Genomic DNA, 26,417 nt, shown 5'->3' with positions numbered 1-26,417 from the left:
AAGTCGCATTCAGATGCTCAAGGAACAACATTAAAGCTGAACACGCCGTAGGAAACCAATTACATCGCAGAATAGCCAAGAGTCGATGCCCCACACGACTTACCTTTGACCTTTTACTGTATGTATATGCACAGATTTGGCAAAATTGCCACGCTTGTGTTTTACAGTGGACTCATAAGACTCATATGCAAAAAAGAGAAAAAAATAATTCATTTTTCCTATTTTTTCATGAATGGTGTTGCCGCGTTACAAATGTCGCATTTACGTGAAAATTAAAAAACAAAACAAAAAATACAAAATTGAACATACGTGTTTTTCACAGGACAGCGACGGTATTCGAGAAGATTAAATAAAACTCCGCATCTCCTTTCAGTTGAATTTTTTTTTCTTTTATGTTATGTGCACACCACTTTGTTACAGCTGCGGTTGATCTTAAAGTGCTACAGAAATACATTTTAGTAAAAAAGCAACATCAATGTTTTTATATAGTTATTTTTATTTTTTAAATTCAATGCATTTATAATGGCCGTCAATTATACATGGCTTTTCACTTTTTGCAAACCGGCTCAGTCCCTACCGCTGTACTGTAATTAGATGACATCAGCAGAGTGTCAGGTGTTAAACATCACCGCCCTGTCCCGGCAGCTTCCTGTCTCTGATCTGCTCCCACTGTTTTGGTTCTGTTTATCAAGAAAAGCAACACAGGAGAAAAAAGGCTTAAGAAAATGCTTTTTTTTTTTTTTTCAGGATTTTTTAATCCCCTGTCGTCTTCTACTACGCCATTCATGCAGCCGCCTCACAGGGGACAGCTCGGGTACCTGCAGACGCTCTCCAGGGTGCTGAATAGTGGGCTAGGAGGAGGATGAGGAGGGAGGAAGGCAGGCTGCAGCGTGGCTTGCATTCATTCTTAATAGGCAGCTGTTGGGTGGGTGGTGGTGGTGGTGGTGGTGGGTATGGAATGAGTTCATCTGGGGATGAAGGACTTTTACAATCCATCGACAGCTCATCCATTAGTCACTGTCATTCATTATTTGCATGAAAATACATACATTTAAGACTCTGAATTGTCCATAAGTGGGAAGGGTTGTTTGTCCACATGTGCCATGTGATTGTCTGGTGACCAGTCGCGCCTTTCACCCAAAGTCAGCTGGTTTAGGCTCCAGCTCACCCACCTCCCTAATGAGGATAAGCAATTATAGAAAATGGATGGATATAGAAATTTAAATATGTAGTGCATTAATTTCGGGCCTGCCATCCTGAAAGTACCATTTTTTATTCTAATAAAGAATACTTAATTGCACTGTACTTCCTATAGAGGTCAAATATGACAACCAACTGTTTTCCCCCCATGGTTTGTGGTCTAAGGCGCCACCTGCAGGCGTTGTCTCGCTAGAGCACCCTATGATGGTGTTGCCACCCTCGACGTCCTCGATAGGTGTCGCTATTTTGCAGCCACACAGCGTGACGTGACAACAAAGAACTACTGTACAGTTGTCTTTGTTTTTATGGTTTTACTCAATTGCACATCATCGACGTTTTTATTTGGGGGAAGGGGGGGAATTATTTTTTAAATTAATTTTGAAGCACGGGTTTCAGGGCTTTAAATTACTCTATACAATACATATATAAATACAATTATATTTTTATTTTAATTATAAGTATTATATGAATAGTGTGTTTATTCGTGCCTGTGTGTACGTATGTCAGAAATCAAATTTGAATTTTATAGGCAATTCCCAAGTGCTTAAAACCGGTCAGGTGAGTTGTCTGGGATATGCAGGTGCTACGGCGTTCATTCTATACCGCGAGCAGACCGGAAGTACAATAAAATACCAGCTGAGGTCCACGCAGTTTGCGTATATTATGTATTGCAATCTATAATCACAAAGCGTTTGGCGTCTCTTCTCAAATTGTGCAGCTAAGTCGATTCAGAAACATTACGATAATGCAGTTTCCTTGTACGCCAAATTAAAGGGTAAGACGTTTGATGTGTGATGGTATTTTATTTTCGAGCAGTACCGGAGGTGTACCTATTACTCACGGCTGACTTGACTTTGGCTCGCCTCCCTGCCACTAGGAGGAACAAGGGATCCCGGCCAGGTTCCCAGCGTGGACTCAGAGGAAGCGCTCTCGCTCTGGCTCTCTTTCCCTTTCGCCTTCCTCACCACAAAAACACAACACCGGACGGGACGGGAGAGAAAGTACGAGAGTCTCCCCCGCTCGTCTTCGACGAGTTACTGTTACATGGAGACACGCCATGACGTCCACAGCGAGCGAAAGGCGGGCGTTTGCTCACAAAATCAACCGGTGAGAAGTTATTGTTTAGCTGTGGTGCCGCCGTGGAAAAGCGCTTTTGTAAGGTGTATGTCAGCTCATTTAGCTTATTACCGTCATCAGTACTTTGAATTGGACAGTGTTTGGAGGTAGCGTTAAATTAAAATGAATGAATCGGCCGTTAAAGTTTGATTAGTGGTGTCTCGTATGAGTGTCATTCTAACTGTACAACTAAAGCTAAGCCGCTAGTGTGACGTCATTTGCTAGTGGCTAATTGTGACAGCGTTCTGTTTTCCACTCGTATGCATACACAGGCACGACACCTAACAATCTAGCTGTCATCAAAACACTATAGTAGGGTGTGTTAAGCTATTTACAGCTTCGGCTTCCCGTTTGCCAAACTGTAATTGAGGGGTTTACCTGCAAATCACCTTATCTTCATTCTTAATTGAAGGGTTTGTCTTCGGGCCCCAGCTTAACCTTGCAGACACAGCAAAACAGGAAGTGTCACTATTGATCTCACCACTCTTTGCTGAGGAGTGTATTGGCCCCCCATCACTTGAATGCATTTTATCTAGCACTCTGCATAGCAGCACAGAGAGATGTTCCAGTCAGTATTGTTTCCCTGAACCCAGTCTCTCCTCCACTGGACTATTGTGTCTTGCCGGATGCAGGAAAGGGTGGGAAGTTATGTGCTGGCCATTGCTCCTGTGGTTGATAGCTTTTCCCATTTCCTGTTTTAACATGGAGGTGCTCAGACCAAACTGCAGAAGCTTTATGCACATCTGTTAAGGTTGGTATTGCACAAAATAGGTCCCAGTTTTTTGTGGGAATCGCACTTATGGAGTTTGCGTGTTCCCGTGGATTTCCTCCCACATCCTCAAAACATGCATGTTGGGTTCAGTGAAGACTAAAAAGCTCACAGGTGCACGTGTGAGCGTGAACGGTGGTTTTTCCTTTGTAGTTTCGTGGTGACTAGTCCAGGGATTACCCTTGCTCTTGCCCAAAGCCGTCTGAGATAGGCTTCGGCTCACCTGTTATACTAACAAGAACAGTCATGATAGAAATATGTGTGGTGGGAAAAGATTGGTTAGCATAAGAGCTGCGTTGCATTGCCATTACAGCTGTTCACGTGACGCAAACTGCCATTTGGTGACTTTCTAGTAGCAGCTGCTTGCCGTCTCATTGAGAGGATTGTGGTGGGGTTGTTTTTCGCCCCCCTTCTTAAAGCCTCTCATTTGCCGTAACTCCGTCAAAGAGACGAGACGGAGCTCTGGCTCCGTGCCCGTAAGCCAGCTCGCCTCCTTTTTTGTGCTGGATGTGCCTGAATGTCCATTGAGAACAGCTGTTGGCTGAGCATCATCTTGTCAGAGCTGACGGCAGAAGGCGCAGGAAACACAGCATCAAAGCTTTCAGAAGAAAGAATTGGAAGGGATTAGGATTTTAAAACAAGTTGTTCCAACTTTTGGGGCCTTGGAGCATAGAATAATGCTGTGATCAGTGCTGCTCATGTACGAGCCAAGGGAAAATAGCATATTGCTTAAAATGGTGGCCCACACTCGTGTAGACGCCCTGCCTCAGTTAAACGCATGGTCCGTCTCCCACTTGAATTCAAACGCCACCCCTCAAATAGTACTTTTTTTTTTTTTTTTAAACTGTCACCTTGTGTCCACCAATCTCTGCAGCGATGTTCAGTTTAGAAATGGGTACTACACAAAATGAATTAATCATCTTTTTCTTTTTCTTTACATGCAACACTTTGTTTCAGCTGCGCTTCTGTTATGTTAAGTTGCATCCCTTCTGTTTCTCCTTTCTCAGGACCGTCGCCGCAGAGGTTCGGAAGCAAGTGTCCCGAGAGTACGGCTCACCCCTAATGTCCAAAAAGCGAGGAACTGTGTACCATCCCGTGAGTCAACCCTTATTTAACTTTGTTTACCTCCGGCTTGAAAGATGCAATTAGCGAGTCAGTGAATGGAGCTTTGTGAAACTACTTCAAAGAGACAGACTAAAAATATGGTATGACCGTTTGGAGAGTTAGCTTGTTTTTTTTGTTTGTTTTTTTTTTCAAGAGAGAGGATATGCCTGCCCGAGCCTTGTTGTTTGATAAGCTTTCTGCATGGACGGATGCACGTCGGGATAACGCTGAATGAGGGTACTTACATAAGCGGCCGTGTTTACAGAAATATCATTAATGCCCTGATGGAAGGGCGACAAATTTTTTAAATGAACCCGACGTTCATGGGTGAACACACCAGACAGTTTGCGGAATAGATATGGCGTATTCATCACGATCTGCAAGGAAAAAGGAGATAACCCAGAGTCATTTTAACATCAATTGTATGTGACATTTGGCTGACCTCTTGTCTCCTCTCCTCTACAGCTACCCCTGACTGAGGTAGTGGAGCCGTTGGATTTTGAGGAATATGTGAGCAGCCACGCTCCTGGGGTAGAGCCGGGCCCACTCAGGCAGCTGGTGGAGTTCCCCCAGGATGACTTGGAGCTCCACCACATGGACAAAGAGTGTACCACACTGGAGCCTCCGCTGCCCGAGGAGGAAGAGTAAGCGCGTAGTCCTTCACGCTGGAACACCTTTTCACTTTACGGGGTTACTTTACTGTAGTTAGCGGGAGACAAATGTGACGTCGATATTGGAACAAAGCATTCCAGTCTGTGACATTGAAGGAACCATAAATATTAAAGACACACTCTGCTTAATTATTCATGTGTTTTTCTTACTCAGTGCACTGGATCCCAGAGTGCGGGATGCCCTGGCTGTCTACACAGATGACTGGCTTGTCATTCAGAGAAAGTAACTGCCAGACGCACGGGAACCAGTTGAATTCTGTGTTTTAATAACCTGCGGTGCTTTTTTGCCCCTGTTCAGTTGTCACCAGGCTAATCTTCGGTTGTGCCCCCCCCTGTTAGATATCAGCGCTATAGCACCACACACAGTCCGCACAGCTCCGAGCGACAGCGGGAGAGGCAGCGAGGCCTGTTCAAACAGAACTTTGAACTGGATGAAACGGCTGGCGCCGAGCGCCAAGACGACCAGGTAGCTGTTGGCCGCGCAGTGGCGTTTCAGACAGACACCTGTCCACTTCATTTGGCACACTTGCACAATCTAATGAGATCCGATGCAAGAGCTGTATTCAAAACGTTACCTTCACATATATAAGCATTCTCAGTTTTGAAATGTTAATTTAAATCAGACATATTGTGCACCATGTTTTTAGTTCCAACTTGCAAATTAGAAGACATGTTTCCCCTGGATGATTAACAATAGTACAGTATGGGAATGGCTTATATATTTATTATTGGAGCCTGGAGGCTGTGCTCAATAGCACATTTTTTTTGGTACATGTACCTAAAATATCTTGAACAACTGACAGATGACTGACCTATCTACAAAAAGCAAGGCTGAATATCTGAGACAGCTCTCACTGGATTGTGCAGGTGTTCCTAATGACGTGATATGCTATACTAATGCTAAGCACTGGTCACATGAACTAACGTAAGTCTGGATGGATAAAGGAATTGAAATCGGAGCCCCAGCACATTGTTCACATCATCTTTCAACAATATCTGCAGCGAGTTCTTGAGCAGAAACAATGACACACGATGTCACCTCTCCTCCCCCCCCCGTCGTCTCTTGCATCAGGATGACGCAAAGCGGCGCTCCACTTCCATCGATGAGACGCCGCGGGGTAGCTGGGCCTCCAGTATCTTTGACCTGAAGAACTCTGCCCCTGACGTGCTCCTACCGTCCGTGCTGGAGCGCACGGGGCCCGAGGACATGGACTGCCACAACACGCAGGCTCGCCTGCAGGGGCGCCATGGTAACCTGTTGGGTCTCTACCCGCCCCCCGACGAGGTTTGTGTCATTACTTGACTTTTGGGCCATTGATCTCGCCGAACATGTTTTTCAAAACAAGAACCCTTTAGATTTTGCCAACACAAAATGAAATGGAAAAAAATATTGCCAACCCTCCTGAAAGTTATTTTCTCATTTGTTCAGTGAATCTATAATATTTATTTGAACTACTGAAATAAGTGAACTTTTCAACACTAATCTAGTTTATTCAGTGTTTTTGTAAATGTGGCCGGGACCACTGCTCATATTGCAATTTTAAACATCCTCACCCCATCTAGTGTTTGCTTTCCACTGTGTTCTTTTTTTTTTTGTTCATTCAAACCACTTTCTATCCCTTTCTTGCACTGTGTGCTGCCTTTTCACGTTGCTATGACGCCTGTGCGTGCGCGTTCATGTGTTTGACTGTGTGTCTGTGTGCATGTATGTGCGGGCGTGCTTTTTTATTTATTTATTTATTTTTCTCCAGGACGAAGCCGTGGAGCGATGCTCTGTCCCCGAAGTGCCCAAAGAACATTGTGGCCAGAGAATCATGGTCAAGTGTCTCTCTCTCAAGTGAGTAACATTTGCAGTCCAACAGATTCACCGTTGTGATTTATTCAAGAGTCCAACCATCGTATTTATGTTTTCAGATTTGAGATTGAAATAGAACCAATATTTGGATCGCTCGCTCTGTATGATGTCAAGGAAAAGAAAAAGGTATAATCGTATTTTATCAATAGAATTGCATTAATTCGGTAAAACACTGAGCTCATGCGCGCCTTATTGAATTTGGCCCTGCCTTAAAATGCCCTGAGTGACCTTGTGGTTTCAGTCAGAATTCAATTACATCTCCTCAACGTGCATTTTCATTCCCATTTTCCCATCTCCTCCCCCCCAACCATTCCCGTATCTCTCGATCCCATCTTCCCCTGACAGATTTCCGAAAATTTCTACTTCGACCTGAACTCGGATCAGATGAAGAGCCTGCTCAAGCCCCACACGCCTCACATCGCCATTTCCACTCTGGCGCGATCGGCCATTTTTTCCATCACATACCCGTCCGCTGATATCTTCTTGGTCATTAAGGTAAAGGCAGAAAAAACTTAATTACGCAGAGTAATGTGGATTGATCATGAATGAGCTCATCTGCTCTTTTATGAGACGTTTGTCGCGTCTCCTCCAATGACATTGGCCGTGAGTGCTGAATATGAATGCTTCTGCTCTTGCAGCTTGAGAAGGTCCTTCAGCAAGGAGACATCGGAGAGTGCTGTGAACCCTACATGGTTATGAAAGAATCCGACTCTTCTAAGGTAATGTATGCGACGCAGAGGTCACGACCTGCAGCCGGCATTCACATGGAATGCTTTTACTGTCCAATTGCACAATTATGTCTGTCTGGATGCAATATTTACCAACTGACTGGCCTTCGCAAATACTGTAGGCTTTTTATTGGATCTCTTTCAAGTTATCGTTATGTAATGTTCTGTCTGCGTACAGCACAAGGAGAAGCTGGAGAAGCTGCGTCTGCAGGCAGAGCAGTCTTGCAATCGTCTCGGCTGCTTCCGCATGCCTTTCGCCTGGACGGCCATTCACCTTCTCAACATCGTCAGTAGTGCGGGAAGTCTGGACCGCTTGGACCCGGACTCCGACTCTGGTACTGCACCAGCCGTTGCGTGATGGGCTCAAACATCCAACATGCGCTTTCTTGCATCATCGAGCTTCTCTCCCTCCTGCCAGAGCGCAAAGGCCACGGCACGTGGAACGAGAGGAAGAAGAGGGGATTTGAGCGGATGAGTGTTGGGGACGACGTGTGTAACTTTGCCACCTTCCGCCCGGCCACGCTGACTGTCACCAACTTCTTCAAACAGGTTCATTAATTCGATTATTTGACACATACTGCGATGTAACAGTCGTGCCGGAATTTTTTCAGAGGGCCCATAGTTTACGAGGGTTCAGACATTTCGAGGTTATGAACGTCATCCAGCATAATTAATGCCATCGCGCAGCAAGAAGGCAAACTTCATTCCATTTTATGTTTGCGGCGCAAAAGTGCTTTTCATACAAATATTTTGTGTAATTAGGACGTTTCGAGGTTTCTAACGTCACGCAATGAGCTGGTTTGTGCAGCGGCGTAAGAGTACATTGTCACATCACACGGCACAAGAGGCAAAGCTCAGTTACTGCTGCACTTACTGTTTTTCATTTGAGTATTTTGTATTTATGGCCTAGAAGCGTTTTACATACAAAAACTTTACTGCTGGATTTGTGTAGGTTAGTGATTGTGCTTGGAAAGGGGTGGAAATTATCTGGAATGTTTCTGGTCAATTTCAATGGGGGGGGGGTTGAGCTGGTATCACATTCAAGCATAAATATATTCAAGACTACGGAGCTTCTGCGACTTACATACAAATTCAGAACAGAACTCTGCCGGATTTCTGTTTTTGAGACATTGCAGTCAACAAGAAAAAAGAGAATGTATCGGCATGTTAATATAAGAATAAGTACATACAGTATTTGTCAGTTAAGGTTGTTTCTTGCCATTGCTCCACCCTGAGTCCCAATTGTGATGCTTTATGAAGGAAGGGGACAGGCTGAGTGACGAAGATTTATACAAGTTTCTGGCAGACATGCGGAGGCCGTCCTCTGTCCTGCGGCGACTGAGGCCTGTCACAGGTGAACTTGCAAGTAGCTTTCATGCAATTATTGCCTGAGTTTTATTCTGTGAATGAGCTCTCATTTTATCTCTCGTGTCTCTCTCTTTTTCGCACACAGCTCAGTTGAAAATCGACATCTCCCCGGCGCCGGACTCGCCTCATTACTGCCTGTCACCCGAGCTGCTCCACGTAAAACCCTACCCGGACCTGCGGGTTCGCCCCACCAAAGAAATGCTGGAATTTCCTGCTCGCTATGTATATACACCGCATACCTCCTACAGGTGAACATTCACAAAGAAGCCACGCCACATTCTCCTTTCTATTCAACCAGTCAGTCACTTTGTTTAATTCGTCTGTTGTGTTTTTTTTCTGTGGGAAGGGTATTCTCAAGTTAACATGCTTTATTAAAATCATCTTTTTGTACCAAAGTAAATACAAATATTTTAAATATCAAGTTTTTTAATAATTAAACTGTCACAGTACAACAAGCAAAATGCATTCTTGTAGTGTTGCATAACAAACAGCATCGATAGTGTGTTGCACCGGTGACAGGGAGTGCTGTGGGTGTTCAGTGCCGATGATGTCGATCATCCGTCGAAATTTCATAGCGCCTCACTCTGGAAGACGAGAAACAAAGCAAAATGAACCCAACTGAAGACTAATGAGAAATTCAATGCAGCCCCACGCTCACCATCCTCTGCAGTTTGGAGAGCTGCTCGCCGTGCTTGTCAATCTTCTGCCTTTGAAACTGGGTCAAATGCTGAAGACCTTTCAAGATACTGGCATTAAAGGCAGCTCGCTCCTAAAATCAGTGAAGCCAATAAAGATAAGCCCCGCGCTGAGTCCCGCCCCACTTACCAAAAAACGCTGTCTGGCAAGTGTGACAAGAAAAGTTCAGCTTACCTGCAGCGCTTTGATGCTAGCGGGGAATGTGCTGTTTAGGTAGGCCTCCAAGCTTTTCACTTTCGTCCAAAGCGCCGCCTCTTCCCGCTCGATGTCGGCCAGCCGACCCTCATTCATCTTGGTCTGAGTCTCTTGCTCGAACGTCTGGTCCTACACCAAAAGAGCATCCCCACGTTTTATCTTCAGTCGCCACAAATAGCACTTGTGAAGCTGCCCCACCATGTGATCATTGTAACTTTAGTGAATATTTAGCCCCATTCATATGGCTGAATAATGTCAATCCATCTCCTTTCGCCAGTGAGCTGGAGTCTTACCCAGAGACCGGTTAAGCTAATTTCCTCTATTTCGGATGAAAGCTAAATCGCCAAGACATAAGTTCAAAAGGCAGTAAAGAGACTTTGTTATGTCTGCACAGTTGTCAGACGCACTCATTCATGATCTGGTTTTATCTTGAGTGACATCCCACCCCAACCCGTGCCTTCTCCCATGCGATAACGAGCATTTACTGTAACGGCATGTGCTTTAATCTTGTTTCTCCTTACCTGCAGCAGCTCTATCACTCCCTTAATCTGTTTCTCCACCTCGCCAGCCTGCGCCGTCTGCTCCCTGAGCCGCCCGAGAGCACCCTCGTGCTCCTTCAAAGTCAGCAGGATGTTCGCCACCTTGCCCTCGGTGCTTTCGTACACATTGTTGAGGGACTCGCCCAACTGAACGACGCCAAACATGAGCACGTTGACGTCCTCCCGGGGGGCGACTATGTCCTCAGTCTTGCCCGCCCGCTTGACGGGGCCCGCGTGAACTGCTCCGAGTCCCCCGGCCAAATATAGCAAGCACAGGCTCCAGATCATCACGTTTGATAGCAGTCGCCTGCGGCTTCTTTATCTTCTGTTTCACTTTGTCGGTCAAAAGGCAGTGACTTTTCTCCTGACTACAATCCAGCCACTAAGGGACAGTGTCCTGATTTCAAAGTCAGACAACCAGTACAATAAACACTTTGGCATTTGTGGACTTATCTCACTGGGATACCGACTGGATGGTGAAGCACGAGTGCAGCTGACGAGCCTTTTATTTGATGTGTACATGCAAGAATTGGTCAAACATTAGCTCAGTTATGGTGCGATCCCAGGTCTTGACTTTGGTCTTAGTGACCCTCCGCAAAATGCAACCGCCGACATACTAGAGATGGGTCGCAAACAACGTGACACGTGTTTTCGCTTGTATTTATTCAACTATTTTTGACTCACACGAGGAGGCTTTGCGTATCGAATGTGAAATTAATGTGAAAGTGGTGGGTGAGCAAACACTTGTTGGGGAGCTGGCCTGAAGTTACCTCTAATGTTTGAAGTGGCGCAGCATGGGTCACGTTCACCAGGCACAGTCAATTCTAGGTCACGCTTCTGCGGCGTGTTTTGCTGAATGTTGTTATATGCATTCCATCAATGTTTTAGAACTGTTCTTTGTACAAAATTTGAATGAAAATCAATTCAATCTTTGCCCTGTGCCCTTATCTCTGCCTGTCAGGAACCTGCTCTACGTTTACCCGCAGAGTCTGAACTTCAGCAGCCGCCAGGGCTCGGTGAGGAACATCGCCGTGAAAGTTCAGTTCATGGCGGCAGAAGACCCCAGCCAAGCTTTGCCGGTGAGTCACCCACCGCTTTTCTCTGCCACGCGAGAGAGCGTAATTCCCATGGCAAGAATAGCCGCAGGCCGGTGGAATATTATATAGATGTCTTTTGTGGAAGATCTTCAAAGTGGAGAAAGAGGGACGGATGAAGGAAAGTTTAGTGACATTTAGTGAGTGGTGTGAAGATGGATTAGTTAACTTGACACACAAACTTGAGTTTGAACCCCCGATACTTAAAAGAGGAGCTATGTCCCATCTCAGCATTACGCCATTTCAAACCTGTGTAAGAAACTCCTTTGTTGGTGTGTTATTTTAGCTGTAACTGACATTATTAACCGGAAAGTGTAGTTATAAACGACTTTTTTTTTATGCAGTTGTAATAATAAGATTTTTCTCCATTTTGGTTACCGTATTGAGCTGAAAGACAATATATTAGGAACACAACCTCAATGCAGTTTTACACCGCTGCAAACTACTCCCACAAAAATAAACACATTTAGACTTTGTTGACAGTGAGTTAAACTGGGACACGTATTGTTGTTCAGCTGTTTGTCTGATGACGCTGCCTGATGTGTGCTATCTATTGACCTTTAAAAGTGTTTTACTGTCGCGTGTTTGTGCAGGTCATCTTTGGGAAGTCGAGCTGTGCCGAATTCACGAAAGAGGCATTCACCCCCATCATCTACCACAACAAGTGCGCTTCCCATCCTTTCCCTTTCTTGAACCCCCCTCCTCCAGCCTGCTGAAAATTCCCTTCAGAATCCCCTGGCTAAGCTGAGTATTTAACTCTTGCCCCTCCTCCCTCAGGTCTCCTGAGTTCTACGAGGAGATTAAGCTGAAAATTCCTGCCAACCTCACAGACAACCACCATCTTCTCTTTACCTTCTACCACATCAGCTGCCAAACCAAACAGAACACTCCTCTGGAGACTCCCGTGGGCTACACTGTGAGAAACCTCAACCCACACTCAGCGTACTGTTTGATAGCTCCCTCTATAGCCTGGCCGTCAGTAAGACGCGGCTCCCCTTCGCTTTCCACCCACAGTGGATCCCTCTAATGCAGCACGGCCGACTGCGCACGGGCTCCTTCAGTTTACCCGTCTCTGTGGAGAAGCCCCCGCCCAGCTACTCTGTACTCACCCCCGACGTGAGTGGGTTTGACTAGAATAATGGGTATCACTGCAAAAGCCCCATATGCAAGTTGACTGAGTTAAATGGGTCGCATGTCACCCCGGCAGGTTCAGCTGCCAGGCATGAAGTGGGTGGATAATCACAAAGGCGTCTTCAATGTGGAGGTGACAGCGACGTCCTCAGTGCACACGCAGGTACGCCGACGTCTATGCCAATGCGACTCCAATCCCGCCTATTTCTGTTTCTGTTTTCACTCGGCCTGTGAGGGTGAAACATGCATCGGGTTTCTAGTCAGCACTTTTGTTGGAAGTTGGCAGCAGAATGGAGCGCGACTTCTCTTTGAAGCCCTGAAGTTATGATGACTGCTTATTGCCAGTAAATGAGCGTGGGTGTCACAATTTCCATTTGTTTATTCAAAATGGATCAAAAGGAGCATTTGCGTTCAGAATCGTAATCCTCACAGTGTTTTTTGTTCCTCGCTCGTCGCCTCCTACGTGAAATAGTAAATGTTAGGCTGAGTAGAAATTGAACTTGCCGCATAAAGTACACGTAAGGCATCTGTAAATCATCAAGATATTTGCCAATCTCAGTAATAGCTTTTTAAATTGTAGATGAAGTGTTAATCTTAATGTTGTCCATGATATGACAGGATTCCGTTGTGCATTCTAGTGGATGAAAGCTGTTGTTGTTGTTGTTGAGTGCTGTTGCTCGACCATCTGTAAGACTGACGTGCTAACCACAAATCCACTGTGCTGCTCCTGCCACATAATTGTGCAAAACTCATACATTTGCATTTGTCAAAGTTTTGATTGATTTATTATTAGTGTTTTTTAAGAAGCAGACATGTAAACATGTTTTTTTTTTTTCCACACAACAATGTTTCAGCACCAAATATGGCTTTAATTGAGATGTAAAAGATTTAAATGTGTGTCTTCTGAAAATATCAAAAGAGTATTATACCCCCCAGGATCCCCACCTGGACAAATTCTTTACTTTAGTCTACGTACTGGAGGAATACTCCTTCCCTTTCCGCCTGAAAGACGTTATCATTACCGAGTCCAACATGGAGGGCGAGCTGAAGGCCAGCATGGCCGCACTGAAGGGGGCACTGCTGGACACCTGCGTCAGGTTCCTACACCAGCTGCTCAACAAACTCATTCAGCTCATCGTCTACCCTCCGGTCATCGCAGGTCAAATTGGTGAGTTAATATTGAACTCTTGGTTCCACACATTCAGTCGGTTTCTGTTGCCTCGTGAGTCGTGGTTGCAATTTATCACTCCGCCACGTTAAATATTGTGCTTGGCTCGTCCACAGTAAATCTTGGCCGCGCTGCCTTTGAAGCCATGGCTCTTTTGGTCAACCAGATCCACAAAAATCTGGAGGGCAACCAGGACCAGCATGGGCGCAACAACCTGCTGGCGTCCTACATCCATTACTGCTTCCGACTGCCAACTGCTGAGCCAGCAATGTCGGCGCCGAGTAAGCTGTTAAATGCAAAGGGGGAGAAAAAGAGAGTCATATCATTGGACGCGACCTCCTGCTCGCTCTCGTCAGCCCAGTGACACGTCTTTTTCCGCCAACAGCTGGCGCGCTCTCCTATGAGATGCCGTTGCAGTACGCCACCTTCTCCAGAGCGACAGGGCGTCCGAGCAGCCTTAACTTGGCTCGCTCCAAAAGTATCAGCAACTCCGACCCCGACTTGGCCAGCACTCCGGTTTCCCCTGATGAAGAAGTGCAAAGGATCATCGGCAGCAAGGTACCTCACTTTTCTTTGGTCAGTAGTTCTTGAGACTCATTTTAAGGCTTACTGACTTATTTATTGATAAATTGTCACTTTGATGTCCTATAGTTTATTTGGTCTGTCTATGACTCATTTCTTCATTGTCACGCTGTTTATATATTTAAAAAGGAAACAAAGATATATTTTATGTTTGTGTCATGTTTTCAGTGCATGTTTTGTGGAATTATTTGTCTGTTATGCTGCAATTACTGTTCTGTTTTGACTCAATTCTTTCCAGCAGCGTGCGTCAATTAGCAATTATGCTGAATGACGTCGTTTAATGCCAATTACGCTTTGTGCTTTTGTGCAGCTCCCCTCTTTGTTTCCCCCCCCACCCTTCCTTACTTTCGGTTGCTCTGTACGTTTCCCCGATTTTTGCTTTCATGGCAATTACCAAAGAATTATTCACTGTGTCCTTGCCTCCTGCCACACTCTCTGCGTGTGTCTGCGCGTGTGTATTCTTGTCAGGGCATTGATCGCTCCCACTCCTGGGTAAACTCTGCTTGTGCCCCCGGGGGCTCCAGATCTGTGCTACGGCGGAACCCCAACTCCAGCTGTGAGCTCAAGCAGGTGCAGAAGCCCTCTCAACCTTCCCACCCGCTTCCATCGCGGTTTAGAGTTGCACGACTCTGGGATTTAAGATCATGCTGTATATAGCGTAGAACCGAATGAACTACGATGTATGGTGTGTCCACACCCGGCATTACCCTCCCCTAATGTCCTGCCCTTTAGCCATTTGTTGGCATAGCTAAGAAGAGGATTTAGAGGTGCTCTCTCGCTTGTCTATACAACTTGACAAAACAAACGAATGATCTTATTTTGATTTTTCGTGCAGCCCTTAATCTGGTGGATTATCTCTCAGCAGTCCTTTCCTATCTCTGTGCTCCACAGGTTGCTCCTAATTCCGCATGCTGCATCCCACCTGCCTTTCTCATCATTTCTGTCGCTTAACGAGCCGCTTATTGAGTTTTTGCATGGCACACGTGTAGTTCCATTTGTCACACCCACTTTGTCCTCATCTGTATATGTGTATGTGTATACATATATATATGTGTGTGTGTGTGTGTGTGTTCACCTCACCATCACGCCGAGTTAGGCAAACGACCGCCGCAACAATCGCATGTCTGCCTTTTTGGACAGCGTGGCCTCATTTTCAGTCCCTACGAGGCAGATTACGAAAAAGGTAAAACACACGTCTACCGAACTAATTCATCAAGTCTTTTGTCTTTCATCAACGCTTTGTGTGAATTACAATCCTCATTATCATTCTTTACACGCCTATTCTAATTGATTTAAGATGTATTTGTTTGGCATGAATTCCAGCTCCACCTTATATTGTCTGAAACTTGCTGTGTCTCGGTCCACGTCTAGCTGCTCCACGAAGAGCTGGCTCTGCAGTGGGTGGTTAGCACGAGCAATGTGAGGGAAGCGGCGCTGCAGCAGGCCTGGTTCTTCTTTCAGCTCATGGTTGGCAAACATTTGGGATCGTGTTCTTCCCACATAGGGAAGGTGACATTATCACAAAGATTCTGTTGTTTGCAGGGCAAAAGCATGGCCCAACACTTGTTCCTCACCTCAAAGTTGGACATTCCCCGACGCCAGCGCTTCCCGGACCGCTTTGTGGACGACATTGCTGCGCTTGTTTGTTCCGTCAGTGCAGACATTGGCAGCAGATACCACAAGGTAGGTGGCACGGAGGGAATCTAGACAAATCAATTTAAAGGAGTCTTTTTTTTTTAATCTTTTGTTTATGATCTCGCTGCCGTCTTTTTTGCCACCTAGGATGTGGAGCTCGTGGAGAGGTTGAATAGCAGTCTGGCCTTCTTCCTCAATGATCTGCTCTCTCTCATGGACAGAGGCTTCGTGTTCAACCTCATCCGCTCCTACTACAAACAGGTAACACCCCCCCCCCCCCCCCTCGTTGCCCTTTATCCTTGTATTTCAATACAGCGCCTTTAATCAACCTTGTGTCTCAGATTGGCAACAAGTTCCACATGACGCCGAACCCAAGCTCTCTAAACGCTCTGCGGATGGACTTCATACGGATTGTTTGCAGTCACGAGCACTACGTCGTCCTCAACCTGCCCTGTTCCACTCTCAGCCCTCCAGCATCGCCTTCCCCTTCCACTTCCTCCACTACCTCACAGGTACTTGAATGCAAAATAAAAATCTGCCTTGGCATTTGTCAAGTTGGTGGGGGAACATTGGGAACGCCACACAAGAAGGCCGAAGCCTGTATTCCAATCCTCAACGCCAGAACTGTGAGGCGGATGTGCAAACCACTCATTAACTTTCCTGCCTATAATAAATATATTGTTTTATAACGGCTCTTGTTTTGGAGCTCTAAATGTGCGTCCCAAGGGACTGATAAGTGAGTTTAATGATAATCTGTCGCGTTTGCTCCCCTCTCCTTCTTTGGCTTGGTTTTGCGTGTAGAGTTCAGCATTTTCCAGTGTGGCGCAAGACCAAGGCGTGGCGACTATGTTTGAGCTCTGTGTCCCATTTCGGCAACAGCACTTCCTATCTGGCCTGCTCCTCACCGAGCTGGCGGTCGTACTTGATCCTGAAGGAGAAGGGTAACCTGTGATTTTCTGCTTCAACAAGAGCAATTCGTATTTGTCCAGTTTGAATCTTAACTATGTTGTTTTGACCCCTGTAGAGTTTTTTTCCTTCATAAAAAAGCTATCAGCGCAGTTCACTCCCTGCTGTGCAGCCACGACTCCGATCCGCGCTACAGCGACCCCCAAGTCCGAGCCCACGTCGCTCAGCTGTACTTGCCCCTCGTCCCCATCGTCACGGAAGCCCTGTATCAGCTTCATGACTTTTCTGGTCAGCAATCCCTTTTTGCAGATCTGTTGAAAATGTCCACCTCCTCAAGAATCACGGGCTTTATTGTCGGCACTATGGCACCTGAGAGAGCGTCTCTTCGTTTCTTTGCAGACTCGACGCCGTCTCGAGTCCGCCATGCCCACGCCGACATTGCTGACCTAGACGGTAGCAGCACTATCAGTCAGTCTGTTGCCATGGCGATTGCCGGCTCCCCGTTGCCGCATGCCAAGGTTAACCCATTTGCAATTCCCACAGTGGTGAGGCTCCACTACAGACTCTTAAAACCACAATTGCAATGCTATTCTTTTCACCTGCTTCTTTGTTGATGTCTTTGCTCCCATTTGGCTACTCCTCTGCGCGTCCTCATCAGGCCGGGCGCCAGGGCAGCTCTCTGTCGGCCGAGTGCAGCCGAACTCTGCTGGTGTGCTTCCTTTGGGTGCTGAAGAACGCCGACGCCTCCCTCCTGGAGCGCTGGGTGTCGGATCTGTCAGTGCAGCAAATCAACCGCCTGCTGGATCTGCTGCATCTCTGCATCTCCTGCTTTGAATACAAGGTTATAAAAAGCAGACCCCCAATGGCTGAAGCAACCCCGTCGCGACACCCATATGTCTAATTTCTTGGATGACTTGTGCGTGCAGGGGAAGAAGGCTCTGGAGAGGATCAACAGCTTGACGTTTAAGAAGTCTCAGGACATGAAGGCCCGCCTGGAGGAGGCCATTCTCGGTACCATCGGCGCTCGTCAGGAGATGGTGCGCCGCTGCCGAGGTAAACGATGGCGTGCAAGCGCAGCAGAGTATGCGTCAGGAGTGTTTATGAAGTGTGTTCATGGGAACGCGTTTACACACCTAGAGAGGAGTCCCTACGGCAGCCAGGAGAATGTGAGGTGGAGGAAGAACGTCACTCACTGGAGACAAAACACAGACCGGGTCGACAAGTATGTTTGTTCTTTGCATTGCATTAATGACAAATTACAACAAGTCATCGCATATTTGTGGTTCGGCATTGATATAGTATTTGTACATGTTATGAAGGACCCTACCCTCCCTTGTTTTTGTGCTCGGGCCAAAGCAATGGATTTTACAGAGTTATCGGTGGATGTACTTAAATGAAACGTCAAATATTTGCAACTTTGCGGAATTCAGAGCAAGCTTCTGTTCACGGCATACGTTTTCCGAGGACTGATGATTTGTAACTATAACTATGCTATGCTATCAGGACGAAAGCTGAGGTGGAGCAGGAGTCTGTTGTGGATGGAAACCTTTCTACAGAAGCATCTCTGGTGGTACTGGATACACTGGAGATAGTAGTCAAGGTAAATTCACCTTCAAGTTATCCTTCAATTTGACATCACATGATCTTGTCAATGTCTTGTTATTTCATTTTACAGACTGTGGTGGCATCGGAGCTGAAGGAAAGCGTGTTAGGCGGTGTGCTGAGAGTTCTTCTCCACAGCATGGCAGGAAACCAGAGCGCCCTCTTCCTGCAGCACTGCTTCACGACACAGAGGGCTCTTGTCTTTAAGGTATGTTCGGCATGTGCTTGGGAAACCTTGTTTGGTCATTCAATTCAAAATGTCATCTTGGCTGCATCTCTGGTTGCAAACTAGCAGATAAATACGTGATAGCAAAAGGAGCGATGGGTTGTGTTAAGTTTCCAGAGATGCTGTTCGAAGAGGACACCGAGCTTTGTGCCGACCTGTGCCTTCGTCTGCTGCGCCACTGCAGCAGCAGCATCGCCTCCGTCAGAAGTCACGCCTCTGCCTCGCTTTACCTGCTCATGAGGCAAAACTTTGAGATAGGAAACGTAAGTATATATGCCGCTGATCCTGAACCGGCACAATGCTAATGAAGCAAACATTTACGCAGGGATCGTGTTTGTGTAATTACAATCGCAGCCTGTGTCGTTTCTGTTTGGGGAGCAGAATTTTGCCCGAGTAAAGATGCAGGTCACAATGTCGCTGTCCTCGTTGGTGGGAACCTCTCAGACCTTTAATGAGGATCATCTCCGCCGGTCTCTCAAGACCATCCTGACTTACGCCGAGGAGAATGTGGAACTGCGTGACACCCCCTTCCCAGAACAGGTATGTATAGAAAGTGCTGCTTGGGGATATCGCCTGGTATCCAAAACATCACATGGATTGTGCTTGTTTTTGCAGGTTCAGGATCTGGTGTTCAACCTGCACATGATTCTTACAGACACTGTGAAAATGAAGGAGCATCAGCAGGATCCTGAAATGCTCATTGACCTGATGTACAGGTGATGTGATATATCGTACATCACAATTCCAACTTTTTTTTTTCCTTTTTTCCTTTATGGTGTTAATTGTAGTCTTGATCGCACCAGGATTGCAAAGGGATACCAGAACTCCCCAGACCTGCGCCTCACGTGGCTTCAGAACATGGCCGGCAAGCACTCTGAGAGAGGGAACCACGCCGAGGCCGCCCACTGTCTTGTCCACAGCGCCGCGTTGGTGGCGGAATACCTCAACATGTTGGAGGATTGCCGCTACCTGCCGATTGGCTGTGTCACCTTTCAAGTCAGTGCCAAGAAAGTCAGATAATTGTGCCCCCCGTAAGCGAAGCTCATTCTGATTACCTGCCCCCCCCCACACACACACACATAAACAGAATATTTCCTCAAACGTGCTGGAGGAGTCGGCCGTATCGGATGATGTCCTATCACCAGAGGAGGAGGGTATTTGCGCTGGAAAATACTTCAGTGAATCAGGCCTGGTGGGCCTCCTGGAGCAAGCAGCTGCCTCTTTTAACATGGTGCGATCAGCATTCTCCAAGGACAGGCTGGCTGGCCAGGCTGTGTGTTAACACAACACTTGGCCGCATTAAGACGGCCAAAGGGCGGCATGTGTTCAACCGTGAACTTCCTTTTGCTTGCTTTAAATCCAGGCCGCCATGTACGAGGCCATAAATGAGGTGTACAAGATTCTTCTGCCCATTCATGAAGCCAACCGAGACTTCAAAAAGCTGGCTGCGGTCCACGGGAAGCTGCAGGACGCCTTCAACAAAGTTTACAACCAAGTAAGCTTTTGCATCTTTAAAAAAAACAAAAAAAAACAGTCATCTTTTTCTGATTTCTTCTGGATGTTTTCTTATTTTTCTCTTGCAGAGTTCAGGATGGGAGGTAATGGTGTAATTTAAAACTTTATTGCATACAGAGTATGTCTAAATATTCTCACAAGAATATGAGTATCTCGTGTAAAAATTCTTCTATTCACAATATTCTCTGTCTTTGTCATTGCTTGATGTCGTTCCACCAACTGCGTGATTGACGGGTGAGTGACATTAGATGCATTCACATTTATTGTTTTTTCATGATATAGTTACATAATATACTCAAATGAATGTGACTCATTGCCCTCCCAACACCCCCAGTGCTCAGAGAATGTTTGGCACCTACTTCCGGGTGGGTTTCTATGGCTCTCGATTTGGCGACTTGGATGATCAGGAATTTGTCTACAAAGAGCCATCCATTACCAAGCTGGCTGAGATCTCCCATAGGCTTGAGGCACGTGCATCAATCATGAATTAATCCAATCAAAATGATGCATAGATGCTAACGATTAATCTCTTTGGCGCGCAGGAGTTCTACTCGGAGAGGTACGGGGATGAGGTGGTTGAAATCATCAAAGACTCCAACCCAGTGGACAAAAACAAACTGGATGCCAACAAGGTAACATGGGCTACTAATCAGGGAGTAGTTCAGGAGGACAGATTTTAAAAACAAAAAAGAAACTTTGAGAAAAAGCATTTAACTCTTAAATATTCAGAATTAGTTTGACCATTGTGTCATTTTTTCCATGCATCTAGTTTGGGGGGAAAAACTGAAATGGACCTAAATTGAAAAAAGATATCCCACCCATGAGTGAGCCTGCATCATGTGTGGGTTGTCTGGGTAACAAAAATGCATTTCCTGAAACACATTTATTTAATTTCGTTTTTATGTTATCAAGCATCTATGTGGACACCTGTTACCTACTGTATGCAGTACATTTCATTTATCTCAATACCTCCCCCCTCCTCCCTTCCTTTCACAGGGCCCCCTGGAGGTTCAATTGAAAAAGTGAAACTCATGTATAATGTAGATTTAGAACACTGAGTAAAAAAATAGTATTTCTACCAATTTTAATGATTTTTTTATTACAGCTAACTAATAAGTCATATTCACTATCTCCACAGATTTGGCTATTACATAAGAAATTTGGAAAGGTTGAATTGACTGAACTTAAGTCCAATTGCCTCGATACACCTTCGTGGGTTACGATGGCCTGGATGACTGAGATTTTACACAAACATTACATCAGAAAAAATCAGAGATTTCATTTTTTTTTTTTATTCAGTTAGGTAGGAATCGGCCTTCTTTAAAAAATAATTTTCCTGTTTTTAATGAATCTGTACGAGTTTCCCTTTTTGGAATTAATTACTGAAATAAAGATTTCTACAATATTCAAATGTGTAGTGATCCGCCCTTCGTGTAAGTCGAGGTGCACTAAAATTCCACACAAGCCATCTAAAAGGGTACAGAATATACGACTTCTATAGTTTATAAAGCTGCCACAGATAATGTTTAACAAAGTTTAAAGTCAGTTTGTAGTTTAGACATGTTCATACGAAATTGTGTCTGAACTTTTGCTGGGTCAAAGAGTTTGAGTTTATCAAACCTTCCATTTTCTTTTCTGCGTGTCCTTATTAGGGTCCCTGGTTAGGTAGAACCCATCCTAGCTGACTTTTGGACTAGAGGCGGTGTACACTCTGGACTGGTAGCCAGTCAATAAATAGCAGGGCACATGTAGACAAACATTCACACTCACATTTGCACAAAGTGTCTGTTTAAAGTCTTTAAAACAACCTAAAATGAATCATTTTAGAGTATGGTAGGAAGGCGGGAGTTTGAGTTAAATGTAAGCCATTTTATGACCACGTAGGTGTCAAATAGGGAGCATTTTTCGCGAAATGTTGTCGAACATGCGACCAATCACTGTCTTCCGTACAGGCCTACCTCCAGATCACCTACGTCGAGCCTTTCTTCGACACCTACGAACTCAAGGAAAGAATCACCTACTTTGACAAGAACTACAACCTGCGCACCTTCATGTACTGCACGCCGTTCACGCTGGACGGCCGCGCCCACGGAGACCTGCACGAGCAGTACAAGCGCAAAACCATCCTGACGGCGTCGCACGCATTCCCGTACATCAAGACACGCGTCAACGTCAATCACAAAGAGGAGGTAGGTGGACTAGGTCTGCCATACTTTAGATTCTACAGTAGGGGTCTCCAATCTTTTATCTCCTGTGAGTTGCTTTTACACAGAATGTGCCAGTGAGCCTTAGCATTGCTAATTTCGTCCATTTGGATTGGATGAGAATTTAGATGGGTTTTACTCCCGACAATCAGTTGTAACGCTGTTGTATTTTTTATCATCCTCCAATATTTTTTTTTTTTCGACAGATCATCTTGGTGCCCATCGAGGTTGCAATTGAGGACATGCAGAAGAAGACGCAGGAGCTGGCCTTCGCCACGAACCAGGACCCGGCTGACTCCAAGATGCTGCAGATGGTGCTGCAGGGCTGCGTGGGCACCACCGTCAACCAGGTGAGCCGGCCCAGCGCGTGCGTTGCCGTCACTATCAATTGTGTTAGTCAAAGTGTCAAATGGCCTGCGTCTCTGTGGAATGTAAATCCCCTCCTTCTCCATGTGGGGCTTAAAATCTGGCTCTTGACTTTTACATTCCTTAGCATATATGTAACCTCCCCCCCCCCCCCTCCTCCCTTCCTTTCACAGGGCCCCCTGGAGGTGGCGCAGGTCTTTCTCACTGACATTCCCGATGACCCCAAGCTTTTTCGCCATCACAACAAATTGCGCCTTTGCTTTAAAGACTTTGCAAAGAGGTGATGACATGCTCCACATCCCATGTTAAGTGTGAAGGCAAAGCCACACACACACACACACACACACACACACACACCAGTGCCTCTTCTTCTATGCATGCAGGTGCGAGGATGCCCTGAGGAAGAACAAAGCTCTGATTGGGCCTGATCAGAGGGAGTACCACAGAGAGCTGGAGAGGAACTACAATAAACTCAAAGAAGCGCTGGGTCCTCTCATCAACCGCAAGATCCCGCAGCTGTACAGGACCTTGCCGGCGCCGGCTACACAAACACAACGGTAATATGAGACACGAAGCGCACGCGCACACGATCACGCCTCCGCACTGACACGCACGCACACACAATAAGCTCATGCTGCTTTTCCAACCCCATCAAACCAACACTTGAGAAGGAGAGCCCGAATGTGTAAACTCCAGGAAATTAAAACTCACATGGTGCAACAATGTTTCAAAAAGTCAAAGGAGTTGTTGTTGCTCCTCGTTGACTTTTGGAAAGTCCTGACTTCTTTTTTTTTTTTTTTGTTTGTTTGTTTTTTTTTGTTGTTGTTTGTTTATTCCTTCCGCTTTTATCAGCTAGTTTATAATCGAGAAGAAAGCGACACTGAGCAGCGCCTGTCATACACTAACCTGCAGGTTTGTTGTGTTCTCAAGCACCAAATGTTCACATCTCATACACATTACTGCAGGCAGCGCTGACTGATGACGTGATGTTAATGCACTTAATCCTCGTCGCTCTTTGAAAGTTGATACTCTTCTGGCGGCTAACTGCAACATTATTATTCGCAGGGCCTCCTTCACTGCCTGCATCAGATTTCTCTTCCCTGCACCAGTTGCTCGTGTCCTTTTCAATAACGTCCCTGTTTTCTCCCACTAACCCAACTGACGAGAGAATCATAAACATAAGTTTAATTATGTCCGTTCATAAACACTATTGTTCACACGCAGATTTTCAAGCGTTAGCTGCTGGGCCAATTTAGAACTTTGTTGCTAACCAGAACCGCAGCGCCTACCGGAGCGTGTCGAGATGATCCTACCTTATGTTCATCATACTCCCGCGCGCTTGCTGCGCAAGTCGATGTTTACATTTTGCGAAGCTCCGTGACTTATTTCAGCTTTAGCTTTACAGATGCCGTGTCTGCTCTGCAGGCGGTGTGTTTGATGACATCAACTGCGACGCCAGAAGGAAAAGAGGACCAAGTGTAATTAAACCTGTTCATAAACATTGTTGTTCACACACAGACTGCTGGGCCTATTTCAACTTCATTACTAACCATTACTAACTTGTTTACAGTGAGGCATTTATATGTAGTTAACAATTCATTGTGGCTTGGGGTCACTTGGGGGCAAATTCACCGATTCATTTTTTTTTTTTTTCTGTTTGGATAATGGATGGATGGATGGAACCTACCAGGTATTGCTTAAAAATCCAACTCTTTGCATTTTTTTTTTGGGTCATTGCGTGGTGCAGTTACAACAGAATGGCAGGGGCTTACTGTAGACTGTAGGTCATATTGCAGAAATAAACACTGCGTGCTTCCCGCTTTCTCTTTCAGGAATTCCTACAGCCGCTCCAGCCTCCGAAGAGTCGAGGGGTGATTCCCACCCGACGGCTTTGCCACCCGCCCTGACAGCAACTGGCACAGGCACACACGTCGTCGATGTTTTACTACACGCACACTGACACCCTGTCGTGCTTTAATCCCCCCCCCCTTCATCATTATCATCCCAGTCACACATCACTCCTAGCCTCCCCCCCTCCTCGCCTCTATTCTCACACCTCAGGTGTTTATACTGGAAGGTTATCTGCACTGCAAACATCATTTTTTACAAAAGAGGCCCTGAGCGACTGCGGCACCGTTCTCACGCATCTACATGCGCCCACACAGGGACAAAAAAAGATGTGTAACAGAACGCTTTGGACAAATTCTAAACTGAACCGATTTTATCTTTGGATGGAGACGTGTTGTTGGGACTCCAAGCTGGTTGGGTTGCACTTCTTTTCCGCCCTTCGTCTCTTTATTTGCTTTGTTTCACTGCCTTGTTGAGACATAGCTGCAAAGCGCCGCTGGTGGCCAAAAGACTTAAAACCTTCCCGGGAGTTTTCTCTTGCTGTCAACACACCAAATAACTGACATTCCGCCATCCTCACCCCGATTGCAGGAATCAAAGTTTGCACTCTAGATCGGAGGTAAGTTTGTTTGAGGCGTCAGGTCCCCAGTCCGACTCCTGCCGGGATTAATGATGTCAAAAGTCGGACCCCCTGCTATGGAATGTACTGCGCTGCCTCACTAAATCTGTCCAAACTGTGACTTTGACCAGCTCCCTGCATCCCCTCAAGATGCGCTCTGTGATGTCACAGCATGTGAGCTCTGAATGAACACCTGAAGGGTGATGCTGTTACTTACTACTGTCCCAATTATCTTGCACTATTGTAAACTAACACTGTTGTAGCAATATTAGTGCTTTCCTTGTTTTACCAAGACCCCATTGTTTTTTTTTTTTTACCTCTTTGATCAGTTTTATTTATTTACATGATCTTTTTCTACTACTGCATCTATTAAATTACTTTTCCTACAACTTAATGATTTATTTATTTTTGCTTTTGTGTTGTTACAGAGTGAGTTTGTTTAGATTTGCTTTTCTTTTTGCGCTTGTATTTATATTGGGTTCAATTATAGTGCTAGTTTTATATCCTCCATCTAGTTCTTTATTGGGTAGCCAAAGTGAAAGTTTTACACAGGCTTCAGTGCAACTATACACAGTTAATAGTATCTCTTGAGTAATGAAACACTCTTGTAAATAATTCCAGGTGGGGGGGAAAAAAACTGGCACGTCTCATTAATGCTAGTCCAACAGGGGTTCCTCAATAAAATGTAATCATTTTATTGGGGAAAAGGGGACAAAGGCACTTGGAATTAATTAATAATATACCAGCTTCCCCATTGAGTATGTGAACTTAACAACTGATGTTTTTATGTGATGAAGATAACGCTGTACTGTGTTAACCTAATTGATCTAATTCTCTTGTATTTTCAGGACCATAATCCTGCTAGATTGAAGTAAAAACAACACGGTGCCGTTGCAACAGGATTGTTTTATTTTAAATAGCAAATTTAAGCCAATCAAGAAGTCACGCTAGCTCCTTTTAGTCGTCGATTAAGGTGCTTACTGAGCCTTTTATTGAAATCCCAATCCTTTGTGGATCAGGAAGATCATAAAGGGTTTGCCCTCTAGATCCTGGGGTCCCTGGCACCGCAATTGGCCTCTGAAGGAATCCCCCCTACTGTTATTGTTTGTATAAAAGCGTGTGTCCTCAGAATGGAAAGATGATTGGTTTCTTTAACTCCTGAGAGGTCGATTGAGGTCAGGTGATGTCATCTTGCGGGCTCTTGCTCCAGAGCGCCCCTTTTCTAGTCGTTGAGGCTTGTCTTCATGCCTTTTGTTCCTAATGTCTTGACTCTGGCAACA

General features: G+C 45.6%; 2 protein-coding genes and 1 long non-coding RNA gene across 7 annotated transcripts; 1 reads left to right on the top strand and 2 right to left on the bottom strand.

Annotated features, from left to right (window-relative positions):
- Positions 1 to 543: 543 nt before the first annotated feature.
- LOC147134377 (uncharacterized) lies at positions 544 to 2,280 on the bottom strand. The gene is made up of 4 exons (XR_015090118.1): positions 2,042 to 2,280; positions 1,050 to 1,176; positions 819 to 968; positions 544 to 680 (listed from the first exon to the last, which is right to left on the bottom strand). It is a non-coding gene; the product is annotated as an uncharacterized LOC147134377 (long non-coding RNA).
- Positions 2,076 to 25,526, top strand: dock6 (dedicator of cytokinesis 6). Of its 4 annotated transcripts, none has more exons than XM_086055580.1 (51): positions 2,076 to 2,307; positions 4,093 to 4,180; positions 4,655 to 4,833; positions 5,015 to 5,083; positions 5,200 to 5,326; positions 5,933 to 6,145; positions 6,612 to 6,697; positions 6,775 to 6,841; positions 7,061 to 7,210; positions 7,354 to 7,434; positions 7,622 to 7,778; positions 7,862 to 7,992; positions 8,704 to 8,797; positions 8,897 to 9,059; positions 11,203 to 11,320; positions 11,929 to 11,999; positions 12,113 to 12,251; positions 12,350 to 12,451; positions 12,543 to 12,629; positions 13,403 to 13,634; positions 13,751 to 13,915; positions 14,020 to 14,192; positions 14,685 to 14,786; positions 15,313 to 15,399; positions 15,588 to 15,683; positions 15,759 to 15,899; positions 15,999 to 16,112; positions 16,193 to 16,363; positions 16,653 to 16,792; positions 16,876 to 17,045; positions 17,157 to 17,302; positions 17,416 to 17,598; positions 17,684 to 17,810; positions 17,895 to 17,979; positions 18,261 to 18,357; positions 18,433 to 18,567; positions 18,696 to 18,848; positions 18,967 to 19,125; positions 19,201 to 19,301; positions 19,389 to 19,581; positions 19,673 to 19,816; positions 19,949 to 20,080; positions 20,169 to 20,183; positions 20,442 to 20,567; positions 20,643 to 20,732; positions 22,053 to 22,289; positions 22,511 to 22,654; positions 22,844 to 22,950; positions 23,054 to 23,227; positions 24,062 to 24,148; positions 24,503 to 25,526. In XM_086055580.1, exons 1-51 carry the CDS (start codon positions 2,258 to 2,260, stop codon positions 24,543 to 24,545), a joined length of 6,441 nt encoding a protein of 2,146 aa, XP_085911706.1. In that variant the 5' UTR covers positions 2,076 to 2,257; the 3' UTR covers positions 24,546 to 25,526. The 4 variants fall into 4 exon arrangements, with proteins under 4 accessions (XP_085911706.1, XP_085911704.1, XP_085911703.1 ...); XM_086055578.1 differs by having other exon boundaries at positions 2,078 to 2,307; positions 24,096 to 24,148; XM_086055577.1 differs by lacking the exon at positions 14,685 to 14,786 and having other exon boundaries at positions 2,078 to 2,307.
- Positions 9,369 to 10,681, bottom strand: angptl8 (angiopoietin like 8). 2 transcript variants are annotated; one of them, XM_086056251.1, is made up of 4 exons: positions 10,224 to 10,681; positions 9,682 to 9,831; positions 9,470 to 9,580; positions 9,372 to 9,395 (listed from the first exon to the last, which is right to left on the bottom strand). In XM_086056251.1, exons 1-4 carry the CDS (start codon positions 10,527 to 10,529, stop codon positions 9,381 to 9,383), a joined length of 582 nt encoding a protein of 193 aa, XP_085912377.1. In that variant the 5' UTR covers positions 10,530 to 10,681; the 3' UTR covers positions 9,372 to 9,380. The 2 variants fall into 2 exon arrangements, with proteins under 2 accessions (XP_085912375.1, XP_085912377.1); XM_086056249.1 differs by having other exon boundaries at positions 9,369 to 9,580.
- Positions 25,527 to 26,417: the final 891 nt, after the last annotated feature.

The sequence above is a fragment of the Filicampus tigris genome, chromosome 16, assembly GCF_054856515.1.
Source record: "Filicampus tigris isolate MCC_2025a chromosome 16, RoL_Ftig_1.0, whole genome shotgun sequence".
NCBI lineage: Eukaryota > Metazoa > Chordata > Actinopteri > Syngnathiformes > Syngnathidae > Filicampus > Filicampus tigris.
Note: the sequence above shows the minus strand (reverse complement) of the source record. Positions and strands in the feature narration are given on the sequence as shown.